The sequence below is a fragment of the Strix uralensis genome, chromosome 21 (genome assembly GCF_047716275.1).
Source record: "Strix uralensis isolate ZFMK-TIS-50842 chromosome 21, bStrUra1, whole genome shotgun sequence".
NCBI lineage: Eukaryota > Metazoa > Chordata > Aves > Strigiformes > Strigidae > Strix > Strix uralensis.
Genome location: NC_133992.1, coordinates 11,024,262 through 11,044,838, shown reverse-complemented (window position 1 = coordinate 11,044,838; position 20,577 = coordinate 11,024,262). Strand labels below are relative to the sequence as shown.

At 52.9% G+C, this 20,577-nt stretch overlaps 1 protein-coding gene across 11 annotated transcripts in view; it reads right to left on the bottom strand.

Moving 5' to 3' along the window:
- The window catches only part of DAB2IP (DAB2 interacting protein), a 243,925-nt gene that overhangs the window by 16,094 nt on the left and 207,254 nt on the right, over positions 1–20,577 (bottom strand). For all 11 annotated transcript variants that reach the window (XM_074891329.1, XM_074891330.1, XM_074891327.1 and 8 more), the window contains 5 exons: positions 10,417–10,561; positions 7,967–8,111; positions 3,877–4,113; positions 2,048–2,249; positions 1,245–1,423 (listed from right to left, as the gene is read on the bottom strand). In XM_074891329.1, coding sequence (XP_074747430.1) covers positions 1,245–1,423; positions 2,048–2,249; positions 3,877–4,113; positions 7,967–8,111; positions 10,417–10,561 — 908 coding nt within the window. The remainder of the gene's footprint in view (positions 1–1,244; positions 1,424–2,047; positions 2,250–3,876; positions 4,114–7,966; positions 8,112–10,416; positions 10,562–20,577) is intronic.

Genomic DNA, 20,577 nt, shown 5'->3' with positions numbered 1-20,577 from the left:
GCAGGCGAGCAAGGGCCGTGTGGCTGTGTGGTGGGGGCTTGGCGCTGGGCAGGAGGCATCAGACACGCTCGCGGGGGCTTGGCATCCCCGGCTGGACCTGCTCATCACCCTTGCTGCTTCTGACCGCTGTCCCCACGCCACTCTCGTGTCCCCTGCTCTGCAGCTGGGCAGTGGGGTCCTGAGGGCACCCGGCCCAGTATCTGTACGGCACGGAACACCGCGGGGGCCTGATCCACGCAGGGAGCTCTAACAGCAGAGCTAAAGCCTAGTAACCAAAGGTTATCCACCCGCTCCTCCTGCTGGAACATACATTCATACAATATTGATTTCTTGGGGATAGGAAGAAAGAGCTTTGCAGTAGCTTAATGTGAATATACCACTGATCAAAGATCGGGCACTGTAAGAAAGTATTTGGGTGAAAGCATGTTGTCAGAGATCCTCCACAGCATTAGATTTAAACAACTGTGCCTCACACTGGGAAGCATTAGAGATGAAAGCTCTGATTAGAGCAAGTCCAGCGCCATTGCTTGCCTTTCATTCCTAATTAAACTGTTAAATATTATATAGTTTCCACTTACAAACTATTTTACTAAAATGCAGTCTTTCAATTTGTGCGGGCTCCATTTCATTTTCCACAAACAGAAACATTATAGGTCTGCAACAGAGTCATCTTCCCCATGAATGAAACTCCTTATGTAATTAGGCCAAATAGTACGTTAGGTGACTGTCTGTGAATCACTGCTTATCATTAAGAACACCCAGTGTTATAAAAACTGGACAAAGTAGACTGGAATTCATTGTTAGGCCTCTACAGCTTGGCAACTGTTAGAGAAATGTCCAGATTTGGATCTCAGTGAATCCTATAAATCTTGCCTGCTCAGAGACCTAATGAGCTTAATGGCAATACCCATCACTTTGAGGTTAGCCCCAACAAGCCCTCAAGTCCTCCAAGGATTAACACCTTGTTTCTGCAGCCACATCTCGACAGAACCACCACATCCCCCGTTTTAGCTCTCAGGGACCCAGGACAGAGCCCTGTGCTTGCTCCACTGCCCAGGGCTTTGTCTGGATTCAGAGCAGAACCACAGCCAGGATCAGTTCTGCCATCGGAAGCATAGTCAGTGGATCAGGCAACTCCACACTACACCCTGTCTTGCCTGTCCCTGCAGGTGCTCAGGTTTTGGCAGCAAATGAATATTCAGTATTTCCCTGGTCTGTGGCCAGGCCATCTTTTATGCTCTTACCCAGATAAGTCATTCTCTATCACCATTTTCTGAAGCCCCGCAGAGATGCTGTTGCCAGCATTAGGCGTGGATGCGGCGTGATCGGCCGTGACCGAGACCTGCACGCAGGCTGGGTTACTGAGTGCCGAGTTGACATCCCTCAGGATCCGAGGCAGAGGCCCGAGTTTTGTTGCAGTGCCCTGGGCAGAAAGGAGAGCAGAATTACTACCAACATCTTGTATTTTTGCTAGAGAACTGTAGGCTTTGCCAGTTGCTGGACAGTCTCTTCAGTGAATCCCATTAACAACATTCATTTTCTCCATCATTTACCCCCACCGCTGAGGCTATGGGATGTCCCAGAACATGTGGCTTTAGAAACCATTTGCTGCTGTGCGGCAGAGGAAGGAGTGATTAACAAAGTTCAGATATAGAAGACAACAGCTATAGCCAAGCCTGGTCCAGGTCTCCTGACAAAAATCGTTTAATTAAAAAGAAACCTTTGGAATTTGCTGGGACAGACAAAATGCTGGTGTTCAGCAGCTCTGCCTTCTCATCCCACCTGCCCCTCCATCCTCACCCCTCAATGATAAACAGCGGAGGAGGGAAAAAGCTGTGCTGACCCCCCTCAAAGAGGGATGTAAAGAACGAGCTACTTCTGCAGGCTGGGCAAAGGCTGGGGAAGTGCTAAGGGTTCCTAAGAGCTGTGCTGTGCCCAGCTGCAGCTCATGGACTGATACCTGCTGGGCACGGGGAGGGGAGAGGTGTGGTACGTGTGCCCTGCACTGCAACTCCCCCAGAGCCTGCCCCTGGATGCCCCCGGATACCTGCTCCAGCTGGGAAATGACTTCCCAGAGCAGCGAGTGCAAAGTGGACAGTTCCCGGCCCAGGTCGATGTAGCCTTCAAAGCCAGCTGTGTTTGAGATGGTTTCAGGATTGGAAATCTCCAGTAGAAATCTCTGCATGTTAGTCCATTCGTGTTCCAGGAACTGATTCATAAAGGACATGTATTCCTCTTTGCTGCCAAACCTGTCAAGACAGCAATATGAATTTCAGCTAAATCCTGTAAACAGAAGCGCAGTCAACAGAACGGGTGGGTACACACGCAGGTGAGAATGCCAGAGCCTTCCTCTGGCATCTGAACCCTTCAAAACAACGCCTTTGGGATCCCCGGATTGCCAGCAGGCACCTGGTACACCTCACTGACCACGGAACCAAAATTAAGTCCAGCCTAACCCAGCTAAGTCCTCGTCAGCATGGGATCTCTGCAGCAGAAATGAAGGGGAAGGCTACAGAAACACAAAGTCGTTCCCGGTAAGGGAGTTTATCTCACTGCTGCGTCAGGGCACAGCCTCCAGAAATAGGACCTGTCACTGGAAATAAAGAAACTGTAATACCCAGCACCATCAGCTGACTGACGCCCAGTGAATGATGGTGGCAGGAATCCTGCACTCTCCTGCTCTTCCAGGGCACTGAGGCTAACCCGGGCACCGCCAGCTCCTGCTGCCCCGGCACAACCGCTCTGGGGATCACCCTGGAGAGCTACACCTGCAGCTGGGCCAGCCCATTCGTCCCCTCGGGCTTCCTGCAACCTCCTCCTGCCCTCCACGTACTCCACCCAGACTTCGCTCGTGGTTAGATGTCTTATTTAGAGCACAACAGGGAGGGCCTCATGGTTCAACTGTAGCAGCAGTGGTTGGTGCTGTGCCAGTGCCAGCGATTCTGTGAGGAGAGGCTTGGCTCTGTGCCATCTGCAGGACAGCTCAGCTTGATCACTTTGGCTTGACTAATGTCAGCTTAGTTAGAGACTTTCCTGCAAACTGCTGAGAATCTGAAAACCCTTTAGTTAGGGATTGGTCAGGAATACAGAGAATTTCTGTCATCTAGTGTAACACACTTGTATGTCTTCCGTCTGCGTCTGCGTGCGGGTATGCGCATTCCTGACTGCCAGCGTGTGTACTAAGCTAGTTTCCAAATCTAAGAAGCTTTAGACAGAAACTGTCCATTCATGTTTTGGAAAGCTCATCATTTTGTTATCAGAGCTCAGGATAAGTAGCTCAGAGCTGCAGCCAGTGGAAAGATTTTCAGAAAGCTCTCACTTTGTTTCCATCGAACCAATGGGCTTAGTTAGAAATGGACAGTGTCCCCGTCCTCTTGTCATACCTTCCCAATTCAGACAACTGCAACTGAGTATCAGGGAAGGTCCCAGAGCTCACAGGAGGGAAGGGCCAGCTCTGGAGCGACGCGCACCACTGCTGCTGTTTGGGTTCTGGTCCTGCTGGTGCCTCTGAGGGGAGGCAGGCACTGCCCTGCCGCCAGCGTGCCCCGCACAGCCCTCGCGGCACAAAGCGCCTGCGCTGGGGCCTTCCTGCCGCCCCGCCTGCTCATCTCGGGGCTCGAAGCAGCCTGTTTTCCTGCTCATGAAACATCTCCTGTTTTGGAAACTGGAACAATCTCCCTGACCCGACAGTGAGGGAATGGGTCCCACAGAGACATGGGGGAAAAAGCCAACAGGAAACACTCAGGCCCTTTCCATCGAGGAAAGGAGCGGCCAGTGTGGGATTCCTGATGGCGGAGCCCGGGCTCTGCCCACACACCCGGAGTTTCCTTCCCCCTCTCCAGACCTGCCCACGCCCGCTCCCGCACCCTGGCTTACTTGGCGAAGTTGGCGAGGTTCTGGGTGACCTTGGCAATGAGGGTCAAAGTGCGTGCAGTGCGGTCATCTGGGTACTCCTGCAGGAGACTGAAGAGGGACGGGGACATGATGGCCGGACAGAGGAACCGGAGGAACAGGGAGGCACTGATCAGTCGCTCGCTGATGTCTGGGCGGCCTCGGTTGCTGCATTCTTGTCTCCATGAGGCAAAAACTTCTTTGAGCTCCCTTGGGAAGACACTGAAATGACAGAAGGACATGCAGGGATGGCAAGTTCAAGGCCAGGGTATTCGAACTGCCACAGAGCAGTAACTAAGCATGGTGTGTATCAGCTGTGGGGTGCGACACCCAGACCGGCACAACAGTCAAGCCCTCTCACCCTTGAGGACCCACAGCAGCACCACGACCTACACCAGGCACAGGCTCTTGTCCTTTTTTTTTTTTTTGTTTTGTTTTGTTTTACAGAGTGTCAGGAGACTTAAAAGCAAAGCAGCTTTCATTAGACTAACGTTCCCGGTTGTGCTGGGTGTCAAAACCCCAGACGACTGGGAAGACAGAGCTATAAAACACACTGTGACACGCAGCTCATCACAAGCCAGTTGGCTGTGTCACGGGGCACTTCCAACCCAGAGGAAGCTCAGCCCACACAGCACCATGGGACCCCCTCGGCAGAAACACCAACAGTACCGGGGTCACCAGCACAGCTGGTGCCTGGAGGGAGGGCTGTGCAAATTGTAATACTCCTGTTCAAGCACCTGGATCAAATCCCACTGTGACTAGTACAAACGCAGAGCCCCACGGGAGTTACTCCAGCCTTGTAACTGCACAGACCTCAGCCTGGCTTTCCTGGATACCAGAATTCCCCCAGGGCCAGCAGACGCTTGCTGCAGCAGCCCTTATCTCCGGAGAACTTGCTGCCTGTTTCTGCTCGGCCCTCCCCAGCTCCCTGCTCCCACCTTATCCTGTTCCCAGCATGTGTTATTTATTCAGCTGGATACTCCCACCCACGGGAGCAGGCGGGCAATGGGTCCCACTGCGCTGCCGTTGGTCCCCTGGGTCCCCAGTACAGCCCCCCACTCGCCCTGGGCCAGCAACCACCGTCTTTGTTTCAAAACCAGAGCTGTCTACCAGCAGAGCTGGATGTACAAAAGCAGACCGACGAGGGGTCAGACTCCATTTTAGGCCATAAATCTCCTCAACACAGCCATTTCAGAGGACAGTTTCTCAGTTCTGCTGCAGGGACTATGTGGGAGAAGCAATGTCAGCTGGCTTCCCACTGGCCTGCCCCCCTCTCTGGGCCTGATTGCCCTGCGGCTGAACCTCATGAGTCGGGAGGAGGAGAAGACCGTGGGATCGCATGGCCAGAGACACCATCCACCGTCCAGCAGCACCAAGAGCCAGGTGGGAGGCTCCGAGCCAGGCAGGCTCAGCAGGCAGAGCCCTCGCCCCTCATTTCATTCATCTGCCAGCAGCACACCGCACTGCCTGGCCACACGTCCCAGGTGTGGGGGTGCTGCTGTTAATCCCAGCCAGCGAGCACCCCACCGCGCGCTTCCCTCCCCAGGCTCAGCTCAGCCCAGCTCAGCTCAGCACTGCTGCAGACGGAGGTGCGTGTCGCTGCGCTCCGGGTTTCCGGGTTTCTCTCTGTCCTTCTGACATGGGCTGTGACACCCCACGGAAGCGCTCGGCAAACGCTGCCATCATGTTCAGCTTCTGCTCCCTGCTGGCTTCAGGCTTCCACACTCATGAGCTTTTACCCGGTGCTTTACAAATAACATTAGCCAATGTCTTTGGCTGGATAAATTCTCCTCTGTCTTTGGCTTGATCCACACAATTGGACAAAGCCCTTTTACTTCATGGTATTTGCCCAGAAACAGGAGAATTCTTTAAGCAATTTAAGGCTTGAATGATCAGGACAGGTTGTACAGTTACTGGAAAGTAAACCCTTGAAAATGTATGCACCGGCTGCCTACAGCCCGCGAGTACTGTTCACTCTCACAGGCTGGGAGACCATAAAAGTTTAATTGTGTAACAGCGGATGGAATTCAGTTAGCTGGCTTTATGTGACAAACGGGCCTGTAATTCATTACCCAACTTTCCTGTAACGAGCTTCCACATGCTGAAATTCTGCTTACACTGAAACTTTCCAGATGTCCAAATTATGTCATAATTATAACAATTTTCAGTTATTGTAAACCTCTTTCCTCTCTCTGACTCTCTCCGGCAGATGAGCATGTACACTCTGGCACTCTATTTAAAGCAAGATCGTTAGCTGTCAGGATACCTTGGCCAATCCCAAACACTCATCAGCCCAATTAATCCCCAAGAACCGCTGAGCACAAAGGACAGAGGGGGAACCACTCAGAGCAGCAGCTCAGCTGCTCCAGCCTCCCTCGGAAAGGCAGGGCTGGAGGAACAAACTTCCCGTGCATTCCTGACTTTCCTTAGGTCACTTTTCAAACCTATTTTTAGAGCGGCCTTTTAGTGCTGCTTTGGGTATTTTTAGGAAGACATTAATTCAAACAATGATAATCCACTGGTGAGTAAAAGCAGTGAATCCCTCCTGGGACAGCAGGTAAACGCCGCTCCTGAGTCAGAGAGTTATTAATTGGCTCAGGGTAAGGTACAGAATACCTGTAAAGAAATCTGCCCGTTGCTTATTTGTGGCAGAAAAAGGAAGTCTGAGTGAGCCTCTCGCTGCTTGTTCTCTCCCTGAGCAGTATCAGGAAGAGCAATTCCCTTCCTGAGGATGCAGGAGGGCACAACTTGCTATCCTGGGAGATTATATATAATGAGTTTTCAGACCTCAACACAACAGATGGGATAGGAGAGAAAATGAGAAATCCTTATTATCAAAGACTTCCTTCCTCCAATATTATCCTTAGTTGATGTTTTGCAACAACAGTGTTGCTACTAAATACATTAATAAAAACTAAGCCCAGACTTTTACGCAGGAAGACTGCAAATCCAGCAGTAAGGCAAAAATGATCGTTCTCTCGTATGATCAGGACAAGAGTCTCTGGGTATGTCAGCAAGAAACAGCAAGAAAATATTTTTATTTCTCCAAGAGAATCACAAGCCCATTTTTTCCCCCTTTCAGGTCACCTTTGCAGGCAGCACCTCTAACAGACCCAGGGACTCCTGGCTGCCACTCCCCAGGGCCGAGCAGCGGGTAACACCATGAGCACAGCAATGCTTGACAGCCCCCTCCACAACAAGCTACTACTTCACTCCAATCAATTTTGCATATTCGGGCCTGTCCCAACCTTTATCCTGAGAACAAACAACTAGGAAATGCATCAAACTGCATACCAGGCCTTGGGCCAAGGAGGCAATGGGCTCCCCACCTCCGCCTCAGCCAGCACCCCGGGGCTGGGAGACGGAGGGGTTAACCCAGGGGAGAGCAGGATGCTGAGCCAAACAGCAACCCAGGAGTAACAGCAGCGTCCTCCCGGCTCCAGCACTCGGCAACAAGAGAACATCTGCCTGAACAAAAGCTCCCTGTGTCAGTGCAGCTTCCTTGCAGGCAGGAGGAGTGCCACAGACCCTGCCTGCTATAGAGAGGGTTTCAGAACTTCACCTGATGCTCTGGGGAGACAGGCAGAGTCTGTCAGTCTGACCCAGACTGAATTGTTACCCGGCTAGGAGACGCAGGACATGCGTTTCTGTCCTTTATTCCAGACATACAGAGTTGGCATCAAGGCCCTCTCTGAATTGGTCACACTGGCAAAGGCATTTTGTGTTTCTTGACTCCACTGCCCTGTCCACATGTCTGTGTGCCAGTAACCCTTCAGCACCCCCTGAAAACAAGCGTGATGGAGAATCAGTGAGGCTGTCGCACCCCCAGAGCAGAGACTCCAAACTCTGGCTGAGCGGGACCCGCTGTCTCACCCCCTAGCCACCCTCTCCCTTGCTCCTGGACCACGGGGGATCCCTTTGGAGCCCCGCAGCTCTCCCTCCAAAGCTCTCGGACAAGCTGCCTGTTAGCACAGTTAAGGGACAGGTACTGAGGCTGAAGAGGGACTGCTGCCACCCTCGACCCCTGTGCTGGCCGAGGGCACGTGGAGGGGAGCGACGCTCGCAGGACACTGACCAGTAGGAGTTGATGATTTTGCAGAAGGCCAGCTCACAGCACATCTTCAGGTTGCTCTGATGTTCAGGAAGGTCCGAAGATGAACACTTACTGGGATCCACCTCACAATTTTCATCTGATTCGTACAGTGCCTTGATAAATTCCCCTGTAAAACAAACAGTCGGTGATGGGTTTTGGAGACATGAGACACACAGACTTCAAGCAATTCTGCTCCTGAGCCCCAGTGCCCGAGCAGGTCCCCTATGCCCCATCACACTGGCTGGACAGAAGCCGGGTGTGGGAGCAGTGGTGGTGGCTCCTGGGGCAGGCTGTGCCCCAGCCAGCTCTCAAGATCTCTGAGCAGACCCGGGAGCAGGCGGCACTGCCTCGGGAGCCCACAAAACACCACAGCACAGCCTGCAGGAAGGCACCCAGGCTCCCGACGAGCACGTTTCATCCCTCTTCCCCAGTTGGCAGCTCTGCCTCTGTGGCTATGGGCTATTGCATCAGAGCTCCACTGCCAAAACACCCGCTTCCCCAGCCTGCCCCGACCCCCCATTACACCAGTTCCAGAGACGCTCCCTCAGGCTAATCCAGTAGGAAGTATGCTGGCAAGTTCTGTAATTATTTCTAGGATGGCCTGCTACTGCAGACTGTGCCCTGGCGCTGACAAGCCAGTGTGATTCACAGGAGAAATAGGTAATTAAAGGAAAGAAACAATTTACTTGGTTTATTTTGAGCTGAACATCACACAAAATTAAATTAAAATATTGCTCTGCGTTTCCCTGAACTCCTGTTTGCTGCCTGGCTGCTCCTCACCCTGGTGGAGGCTCACGCCATGGGCCTGCTTTGCCTGCTCCCTGCTCTCATGCCACCTTTCACCCCGGGGTGCCCGGCACGGATCCCGCCGCCTGGGCTGAGGGTGCTGCCCACTGCTTCGACATGTGCCCAGCTGGGGGGGGGGGGGCAGTTGTCCGTCCCAGTGAGCACACAGCAGTGACTGGGGGATGGATAACGGGGATTAAGAGGTAGTGTTTAGGTAGGGAGAAAGGTTTGCTTTGGTTTTCTTCTAATTCCACTTGGTTAGCTCATCTCCCAATTCCTGACCATCTTGGATTTTCCAATCCTCCTGCATTTCGCCAGCTCTAGTCTGCATTCCTCCCCTATTGCCAAAACAGATTTTAATTACGTACCGGAGAGCCTCTCCAATGTATTTTCAGCTCTGCCAGGGGCTCTGGAGCCTCTCTGCTTGCCTGCAGGTGATGCCTGCTGTTATTATCCGGCCCTATTACTGGCTTGTGCTTCATGGTTTAAAGGAAAGCGCTATGCTGTATTGTGTTACCTTGTGACACACAGATGAATCATTTCACTGATAAAAGGTCTACACAGAATCAGTGCCCCGAACAGCGAGCAAGAACTGCAGGCTCCTCCTGTACTAGATGGAGCTGGCTTGGCAGCATTTGCATTGAGCCCTGAAAGGGGAATATTTCAAAATGCTCTGCCTTCATTAATCTCCTGGCTTTTTAGAAATCTTATGAGGTAATCTACTTACAGACTTGCCTTCAACCAGAGAGCATTACAAGGCAGAAATAAATAATATTCCTTTTCCTATTCTTGTGGGCTATCTGTTGGTTTGACTGAATTTGCTCAGTTATCCCCCCTTCCTCAACACTGTCATTATTATCTTAATAAAGTATTTACGCTTCTTTGCTCCTTGCTGCAATTACACAAATCCACTAGTAGGAACCCAACATACTGAAAAATTAACACCTCAACAGAAACTCTGCTCATCCGCCTGCTAGGATGTGGATCCAATCTAGTCGCCTTCAGCTGAGGTTCAGACATAACGCTTCAAGGGCAGCCTCTCCCCATCCTCGCGCTGTGCTGGCTGCACACAGCAACACAGCAACTCCTTCCTGACCTGCCCAGAAGCAGAAGCTCTAATTATTTTCATTTGCATCAAGAGTAATATTTTTGGAGCCATAAACATAGCCAGCACTTTAAAAAAAAACCACCAGGAGGGTTCCCAGCACGATCTGGGAGGCAACTCTCATCACTGTAACTTGGGAGATTTCATCTGACTCACGAGCGCTGCGAGGAGCCGGGGGAGCGTCTCTGGCGGGGGTGTGCAATCAGGGGAAGGATTCAATCAGCCTCCGTGACACTGCCAGCGCCGAGACAGGAGACTTGGCAGGCAGCATAATGCCTTCAAATATCAATTTGTTACCTCCTCTGAAAGCAGATTAAAGCGCTAACTCAGCGGTGACCTTCACCTGGGAGCAGAGAGCTGCCCGCTGCGGCCACGGCTGTGCCCTGGGCTCGGACCCCGCTGCCACAGAAACCCCCAGGCAGGTGAATGCTGGTGCCTCTGACAGCTATCAGGGCTCAGCTGATGGTCTCCACCGCGCAGAGCACCCTGCAGCTTCGGGGAGGACCTCTCTGGGTGAGACTTGCCAATGCTCTGTACGTACCTAAGGCATCTTGCAAGTATTTCTGCCCCACCAGCTTCAGGTATTCTTCGATTGCTTTGGTGGCCAGTGTATTCTCCCTGAAAATGAGATGCTCATTCTCACCACAGCGATCAACTTCAGACATCATCAGGTCAGTCAAGAAATCCTGGAAAGCAAAGCCCATGGTGGGTCACCACGCACTGACAGACGCTTTGTCCGGCAGAGCAGGCAGCCTCCCCTTCTCCAGAGAGGTCCCACCTTCGTAAGACACAAGAGGGAGCGGAGGTGCCGCGGGTGATCCCATGTGTGCACGCTGTGTGGCTACCAGCCCGCCTTTCCTCCTGTTTCTCCAACCTCACAGAGCCAAGAGGAGAAATCAATGTCTGAAGAGTCACAACTTTTGCACCCCAAAAAATGATTCATTCCAGACCGGCACCACATTTGCCTCTCCATCAGTGCCGGTTTTCAGCTGGGCCTCGTATCAGCCTCACATTTTGTAGGTGAAACATCTACTTCACTGTTAAATGCGGCTGCATTGGTGTCTAACTGCACTGGTTGCAAAACAGGGGCATACTTAGATGTCATGAGCTGTGCCCCACAGTTAATGGCTGAGAATCAAGCCTGTAATAGGCATCAAGATGCTCGAACGTCCTATTTCCTTAGCATTCATGGAAATAAACAGCGCCGCAACAGCGCACGTTTTGGGGACATTTTTGGTCTGATGTGCACACAACCAAATACCATGCAATTTTATAACCCTCTGTGCAGAGCAATGAAGGGGTGAGCAGGAGCAGACCGCATGCTGACAGCTGCCCCATGCATCAATCCAGGCTACTGAATTGCAAATTCTAAAAGAAAAACAGCACTTCAGACCGAGCTCCACTTCTGCTTCAGCAACAGCGTTCGCCGCTCAGAGAGGGTCACGTAGCTCCCCATGCATTCTGCTGAAAATCCGCTATGTGGTGTAGTATTTAGTGCGCTGTAGCTAGTGTTAATGCAGGAGAAATGCCATGCAGGTTTTAATGCTGATATATATTCAGCTCTGCTCTCTGCACTGCTAATGGGAAAAGCAGCTCTGGGCCCCGGCCCAGCTCCTCGCTGCGCTGGGTGCTGAAAGGGTCGACCTCCTCCCACCCAGCACCACTCACCTGGATGACAAAGGCAAACAGGCTGCTGGCACCCTGTAAATCACAGGCATTAAACCTCTGACTGCTTCCTCATGCAGGAGACGGAGAAATGTTGACATACAAATTCACTTCTACAACCAAGGGCACCTTTTAAAAACTGCCTTCCTCTAAAACAAAATAATCTGCTTAGTAATAACCTTTCACTAAGAAATTCTCCTTCATTTGTCATGACCATACCAGACGTAACCCCATCCCTGGCAGCAGGAGCACCCCAGAGTTGCTGTGCAGACACCCAGGTCCTGTCCTTGCTGTCCCCAAGCGAAGAGCAGCTCCCAGAGCTCCCCAAAGCACCGTGGCCGTGCCCCAGCCTGCTCCAACCCAGACTGGGGAGAGGGGACACTCGGGTCCCATCCCCTGCCAGTGGCTGGCCGGAGATTGGCCAGAGAGGCACTTAGCTCCATTTCATTTTTCATACGGACATCTCTGCATTGAAAGTTTAATCAAGGTTCAACAAACAGCTCCACCTGAACCCAACAGCGGCCCGTTCCAGACCCAAATAATTTATTCCCCAGGCCCTTCATTATTGTGCTTCTGTCCCAGACAAAGGAAAATCCAGGCAGCAGACAGGTACATCTCCCATCTGAGAACAGGAGGGGGGAAGGCTGGCATCTCTGCAGCACCCAACAGCCCAATCTCTCCCACCTTCCCACAAGACTGTGACTGGGGCCGACACTCTGCCATGACCCTCCCAGAAGAGCCTCCAAAAAAGCCAGAGAAGGAGCTTTGCTAAAAAAAAATAAAAAAATAGTTACTTCCATTATTTCTTTAGACAGAAGATCCCCTTCCTCAGATCCTGCTACGTTTGCAATGCTCAGCAGTTGCAGGCAAAAATCCCTCCTGGAAGCAAAGCACACACCTCCCCCCACTATTTTCTCTCATTTTGCCCCTTTTATCAGCCAAACTGGAATGAAACGTTAAACCCCTGCTCAAATCCCGTTAGTTGTTATCGGGGTAACTCTATCACCTTTATCTTCCTGGGTCTCTCCCAGGGTACGTTTCAATTCCAAGCCACAGCTCAGACTGACACAAGGTGCTGATTCTTAATTAGCAGCCACTGACCTTGGCTTTGCTTGATTCTCTTTCCTGTCACTTTCCCAACATACTAATTATCTCAGGAACACTGAGTTTTACAGCTCCTCTTAGCCAAGTGTTTGCTTTTTTCCCTCTTCTGGTCGGCTGAGGACTGGCTGCTGCGGGACGTGGGGCCCAGCTGCGATGTGCCACCCAACTGCCAGCCAGGGCTGCCGAGCGGTGGAAACCCAGGGGCCAAGTTTTAGCCAGGGATAATGCGATTTTTTATGATTTTAGCTGATCTACAGAATTCACTAAAATTTAAAATGAGGCAAAATTCCACTGTGGGACTCAACACAAAGCTCGAAAAGATCCCCCTGAAACCTCTGCTGCAGTCATTATCCCCTATGGAGCTGCTGCAGCTTGACAGCTGAGAAAACGACCCCTTGAATCCAAAGCGGAAAGGAAAGCTGCTGAAATCCCAGAGCTCCGTTACAGCACAGCACCCAAAGCTGGGGCGTAATGCGGCAGAATCTGGCCTTATAACCAGGGGATGGAGGTGAGAGTCAGGACACCCAACAGCATCCAGGGCTTCTCACCATCCCCAGCAGGTCCAGCTTCCCCAGTCTGCAGGAGGCATCTTGCCAGGCTGTACGAACCGGCCCTGAGATGCATCAGGGATCAAAATACCCACAACCAACGTCCTTGAGTGAGCTCCTCTGCAGAGACCGCTCTCAGCAGCTCAGCAGAGCTCTGCTAGCCACAGGAAAGGAGCCTCGTCCATGGGTCAGTTCCCATGACATCCTGCAATTTCTGTCCCAGGGCCATCTTCCAGATCTTGTCTTCCCTCCACACAAGAAAGCCACATCGGCTCTGGATCACACGTCTGGTATCTCTGCCTTAAGTACGCCAGCAGCCAGCACTCGGAAGACACAAATGGAATGCAAATACTTGTTGAATCCCTCCGGGGGCCTCACTCACCCACATACAAGGCTCTGAATAAAATGCAATAACTAAAGCCAATAAAACTCCCTGTTTCTGAGCAGCAGAGATCAGCAGGGGGTTGTTTTCAGTTAGGGCCCCTGGCAATGGAAGAAAATAAGATGCTTTATTTCATTACATCGGAGTCGAGAGGGGAAGGAAAAGGTCTACAGTAAAAATTAAGGGCTGTGGCAGTGTTCTTCAGGCTTGCTCCCATGTTTATTTTAAGGATATTTGCTTCTGACTGGACACAGCTGAACCTGTCCAACTTCAGTCACTGCACATATGCTGATAAAGAAGAGCAATTCATAAATAAATAAATTCAGAGCATGACAGCACAAGGCAGCACTGGTTTCCAGCACTTTTCAAATAAACCAAGCATGAACCCACAGCAACATGTGCTAGTCTAAGGCAGCTCCTCCACTCTAGAAATGCACACAGGAGTTTTGCTGCCAGAGTGGCAGCCTGGTCCCTGCAGCAGGCAGCAGCAGGCAGAGTCCCGCGCCGCCCTGCAGCTCAGCTCCCCACATCCTCAGCCACAGCATCCTCTGGTTGGATGGGCTCGGTCACCCCCAGCCCTGCCCTGAGCCTGGCTTTGCTCTGTCCCTCAAGTGTCTCCATCCTGATTTACCTGTAGTGTAGCCTAAAAACATTTCCATTTCCCCTGGGTCTTCATCCGGTCAGCTTCAGATGCTGCCTCCCCTACCCCACTTGGGTGAATTCATCCTCCTGTCTCAAACCCCAACCAAACAGTATCTTCTTGTGGGTGAGGAAACGTCCCCTAACCCCTGCCTTGACCCTCACACATGCGGCAATTCAGGATGTCTGGCTAAATCAGTCATCTTGCAGCAGGACTGCTTCATGCTGCCATGGCGGATCCCCCAAACCTTTCCCTGGGGAAGGTGGAAGGAGAGTCTGGAAACAGGGGTGATGCCCTGGAAATGAGCACAGCGCAGCCCCGCGCGAGGTCCCCGCAGGTGGGCGGCCGAAGCTGCCGCCCTGTGTCAGCCGGCATCCGCATCAGCACGGGCCCGGGGACCAGCTGCCCCGGGGTGGCCTGAATTGGAAAAGGCTCACTGAAACGTGAAGTCCACCAAGAGAAAAACCAACACCCGCTCAAGAAAACAATCCTTCATTGCCCATGTCAATAGGGCCAAGGAAGCAGACTAATTGCATTGCTCAAACACAAAAAAAGGGAAGAAAAAGAGTCTTCCCAGGGGATGAGGCCGGAGCAGAGAAGACAGCTAATGCAGTCACTCGTCTGATTGACGGCTGACAGCCCTGCCTGCCCAGAGCACCAGCACCCCTCAGCCCCTCACGCCCCGCTGGGCTGGGGGGGCCGAGCACCCTGTGGTGCTTGAAGCTTGCAATGCTTGCGCTTGCCAGTGCCCAGAAAGCCACCCACCCGAGCGAGGGGTCTGTCTGCACCAGGTATCCCAGTCCCGAAGGGGTTCAAGGTGCCAGTGCCTGTGCCCTGGGGGGTGTCACCAGGCAATGCCTGCACCCTCCAGCTCCTGAGCCCAGAGGTGCAGAAAGATGGAGCCAGCTGCACGCCTGGCATGGCTGCAGTGAGAGCAGGAGCGTTTCCTAGGCAAAGGGAGCCAACAAGCAACACAAGTCTTGCAGGATGTATCCTGCCCACACCCAGGAAGGATTCTGCACCTCCCATCCCAGGGAAGGTCCTCCAGCCCCAGTCTCCCAGCGATGTGTCCATGGCTGGAGCTGGTGAGACCCGTGGCCCCAACGCACCCCTCTAGGCTGGAGCTGATCGTTCCCAATATCATGGCTGATGGGCAGATTGACTTTGAAATAATAATGTTCTCCACATCACATGCCTGATTAATAGGATTGACTTAACCTTAAGAGGATTGAATTGATAAAGGTAATAAGATTACTGTTTATTTCAAAGACTAGCCCAGAGTCCAGCTGGGCTTTTATGCAGAGGTGAAAGCCACCAGCGGTTGGGCAGGGCTGTAGGTTACAGGTGGACGAGTGTCAGGACACAGCTACGTGTCAGCGCTGCAGCGGCAGAGAAACGTGGCACTCAAGGGTGCTGAGCTGTGTGAGGAGAGCAGAGGAGGGGCAGAGCTGTGCCCTGGGCAGCTGGTGCGAAACCAAGGACCCCAGTCACCAGTCCTCAACTCTTCACCACCACACAGTTCCTCTGAGGATCTGCGCTGGACACTTCTCTGCCGGGAAATGCAGTGATGTTCCCTCCGTTGAGCACTGGAGCTCATCCTCAACACTTCTGGCATTTTCTAATTCTCCTTGGGAAAAGAAGGTGAAGTGGCAATGTGAGGGTTAACGCACGCGAATCTGTGTCCATCACCTTGCTCACGGCAATAAGAAAACCTGAGGGATATAACACACTGATTGACCACCACCTCCCCGTGAGGGCAGAGGGGTCAGATCCCACACAGGAGGCTGAGAAACCGCAGACTGCCCCGACAGCCAGAACACGGATCCCCGCAGCTGCCGCTCACCAGCCTTTTCCGTCCTTTCAACCTGCCCGACTGTTGCTTTTAGGGACAGGGAGAAAACCAGTGGGGGTGCTCATAAAACTGATTAAAAGCCTTATTATCTCAACTATAGCTGCTATAAAATATTATCAGGGAGATAAACTCTTCGTGGGGGAAATGATATGGCTGCTGCTGAACGCGTGCAGCATCCCTGCGTCCCTGTGTCCGCAGCCTTTCCCGTGCAGATAAGGGAGCGGTGCTCCCCAAAGGGACCGACCAAGCCCTGGTGCCACCAGCCTCCAAGCCCAGCAGCTTCCTGGGCTGTGCCACCCATTTCCAGGTCCCCTCCCGAGCTGAGCAGTCACTTCTAGGCAGCCCCAGACAGTATCTGCAGGTCCTGCGCTTAAGCTGTCGCTGCCAGCAAAGCTCTGACCAAACACCCTGCACCACCAAGGAGGGGAACGTGGGGAGTTTCCAGCAGGCTTGCACGGGGGGAGTAAATACATCTGCTTAGCTAAAGCAAATCCTTGCAGCATAAACAAACAGGGACACATGTTTATTCTTCACTCCATTCACAACACGGTAAATATTTATATCAAGTGAGCAGCTGGTTATAGAGTTTTGTCTAATGCTGGGTTTGATCCACCAACCATTTTGGACAAGAGAAGTTTTTTTAATACATATTTATGGTCATGAACTGAGCTCCAAAAGCTGTAAGACAGCCCTGAAACAAATCTAAGCATGGAAAATATTCTGGAAGCATTGAAAGTCACAACAGGTCTCGCTTTGGGAAGGATGCAGCCTGCCTCTCCATAACCACATCACACAGGCCACATCAAGTCATGCTAATGGCAGGGGTGAGCACTCCCAGTAACACCAAGGATGGCAAGAGAACTACTTTTAATTATGACTTTGTGACTTTTGTCTATGGGTTGCAGAACACATGAAAATAGTTAGGCATCTCTCTGCACCCGTACAGGTAACCTTTTATCAGTGCTCTCACTGGGAAGATGAAGCACATACCAAGTCAAGGACAGATTCTGAGAGCTGGCATCTCTGTTTAGCCACAGAACTTCCCTCTTCCAGCCCAGCGATGCCTCTTCCAGCCCCCACTTGCCATAAAAAGAGACAGTGAACAACTGCTTGCACCAAGAGCGGTTTAGTGTTGATGTTCGTCAGACTTTCCAGTGGGCTGGGGCAGCTCTCTCAGCCAGACTGTCTGCTCTCTTTATCACAATGATTTTGCCCCCCTCTCCACCTATTTGCCTTGGCGGTGGTCAGGGGTTTCCAGGCGTGCCCTGATGCACACCAAACCCTTGTGCATCACTGCAGGGGTGAAGCTTTTTCCTTTCCCAAACAGAGAACAAAGGAAGAATGGACTTGGACTCCAGAGAGCACTCTCCGCTTTCATTCTCCACCTTTTAATCTATTGTGATATGGCCACGAAGCCCAGGAAAAAACAGGTATTTAGGGAGAAAATTCAGCTACAGCCCTTGTCCTCCTTCTGCCTGCAGCTTTACGTGCTCTGCCTCCCCAGCAGCAGGGACTCAGGCCGTGCCTCTGAGTTTTAACAGCTTCAGAAAACAACACCTGGCTGGTGGGAGACGGCTCAATATTGCCAAGGAGCCAAGTGGGGTGTCTGTGGGTAAGGATCGCCCTTCTGCCGACGCTGGTGGCCAGGGGCCTGGCTGTGGCGGGCACACACAGCATCACCCGCGCAGCGCCGCATCGCGCCTCCCCTGCGCTGGAACTCCTGCGGCTCGGCTCTGGGTGGACACGTGTACCCAAGCGGCCGTGCCTCATTAAGGGATTACACCATATTTACAGCAAATCGCTATGGGAAAACAGGGCCCGAAACAGTGCAAGAGCAATTAGCTGCTAACGAGTCTTCATAGATAATCTACCGGACACTTGTTCCCCAGTCCAACTGTAATTGCTGCTTTAGCGTCAGCTACAGCAGCCAAGATCCACAAAAACCCCTTTATCAGCAAAATAAATTAGTGGTTGCTGATTGCCACGTCTGCACTCTTCAGGGCAGGGGAGAGCTCTGAAGAGGTCGTTGGAAAGGCTCCTGGTGAGGCGCAAGGACGAGGAACCCACCTCCAGCCCAGGCAAGCTTCAGAAGGTCACAGGAGGCCAGAGGCCTGGAGGAGGGAGTCACCGCCCCGCTGCCCCCCGCACACCAGTGACAGGGAGCGGGGTGCTCACTGTGCCGGACTGGGCTGAGGTCCTCACCCAGCAGAGGCTGGGACCCAGCCCCACTTCCTAAAACTTCCAGCCTCATTCAGCAGCATGCCGGCTCCCCTGGCACCATGCCTGCCCAGGGGGCTCCTGGCCCATGGGGATCTGTTCTCCTCCTCCCAGGCCCTGAACCCCATTTCAAACCTCACTGTGCTGTACTCGGGGCCATGGGTGTTTTACCTCCCTGTTCAGTGTCGCCTCTGAACAAACAGGCGTTTGGTGCTGGGAGAGGGAACCGTGTCCTCAGCACCAAAACCAGATGAGTTCAGAGCCAGACCTGCCTGCAGGCACCTGCCTTCCCCAACACACGCAAACACCCACAGAGCCACCTCACTGACAAACAAAAGAAAAATGAAACAAACTGTTTCTCCTGCATGCTACCTGGGAAGGAAGAGGCTGTTGTTTCTGTGTTGAAACTCCAGGGAGGTGCCCTGAGCCCTGCCAAGGGGCCAGCCAGGTGATGCCCATGGAGAGGGAGAGCAAGCTGTGTGGCAACCAGACTTAAGTGCCTGGACTCATCCTGTCCAGTCCTTCTCCCTGGAGCAGGCCGAGAGGGGCTGCCGGTGGAGGGCGGGGACTGCAACACCAGCACAGCCTCCCCATGTGCTGTGGCTGTGTCCCCTCGCTGGGTCGCGGTGCTTAGCCACAGGGGAGCTTTCCTGAGCCATGGCGGGGTGCACCCGTGTCACACAAGCAGGGATAAGGGGGTGTTTTCCTCTCTATTCATTGGTTTTTTACTTTACTGCTGCTTTTCCCTTTCTCTGCTTGTCCAACTCCTCCACAAAGGATGCACCGCCCGGTTCCCATGCTCCAATAACTCCTGTGGCTCTGACAGCTCCCTAAACCCTGTGCTAATGCTGATGGCAGATGACAGGCAGGGAAAGCAGAAGCTCCATTTTAGGGGGAAATTCATCAAGCCTGTTTACTGTTTGCTGTGTCCCTCGTGTAGCGCCTCTGGGATCTCAAGCACTGATGCAGACACATGTCTAGAAACACACTTGCTCTCTCCAGAGCCTCTCCAATACCAATGAGAAGAGGGAAAAGTCAGGAGCAGTCACAACAGCTCTCAGCCACGCCTGCAGATGATCCATGGTGACTGAGATCAGGGTGACACTTGAAGCCTTTTGCACCAGAACCGTGTAAGCCACGGGCAGGGTCTTTCATGGCAATGTCATTCCAACAGGAACCCTGGCACTTGGACCGTCAGAGCCACGGCGAAGGGCAGCACAGGCCCTGGCGCGCGGGGAGGAGCGGTACCAGCAGAACGCAGGGCTGTGCCCAGAAACCACCCGCTGACGGAGCCGCGGCCCAAGGAGTGAGGAGGGGGACGGCTACACCAATCTCCCTGTGTAACCACAGCGCATTATTTCACACACCATGAATCACAAGCCACTTCTGTCACCTCTGAGGGCAACACAGCCAAGGGGACCAGGGCTGTCCCTGCACTCCTGGGGTCTGACACTCCTGCCTGGGATCAGGAAGGCTTTAACTGAGCTGTTTTCTCTGCCTCTGCAATAGCAGGTCCAGAGCCTCACAATCCTCTCAGTGAGCTTTGCCTGCCTTGAACTACATCAGGAGGCCAAGCCACATCTCTGTTCGACAGATGGTAACTAAATCTAATCCACGAACCTCGCCACGGTCCCAGGCAGCAGTGGCAGCTGCGGAGGAAGCAGAGCCTTGCGACTGCCCCTCAGGTGAGGAGCTCATGTCTCTTCAGCGCTGAAAAAGCCTTGGAAATATTGCTCTTCCCCAGCTCCCCCCTGCAGAGTTCAGGGAGATGTTAACAGAGAAAAACTCCTGCAGTCCTGAGGCTGGCACTGCCCACCATGGCTGGGTCATGCCACCTGGGGACGAAGGATGTGACTCCATACTCCTGTCCCAGGGACCTCAGCGCTTGCCTGTGCTCTCTGGTGAGGGCATTTCCAGCTCTGCTCACCCTGCCTGTACCCTCACAGATCACGCCCAGGAGTAAAACCTCTGCCTCCTCCTGGCCTGCTTCTTCCCCAGACCTGGCGAGGGATTCCCAGCCATGAAGGATGTTCAGACAAAGCAGTCCACAAAAACTAAACTTCCACCACTCGCAAGCTGGCCGGCACCAACCCCACATCGAGCACTGCCCTGGGAGCACCCCAGGACCCCTGCGCTCTCCCGCACCACTGCCCCCGCCTCACACCTCCCTTCCAAAAGCATCAGGACAGACCCCGAAACCGAGAGCCAATTCAGACACGCGTGCCCGCAGGTGGACTTTACTCTGAAATTCCCCAGAGGCTGCTCGCTCCCGTTCAGCTCCCGCCATGCTGGGT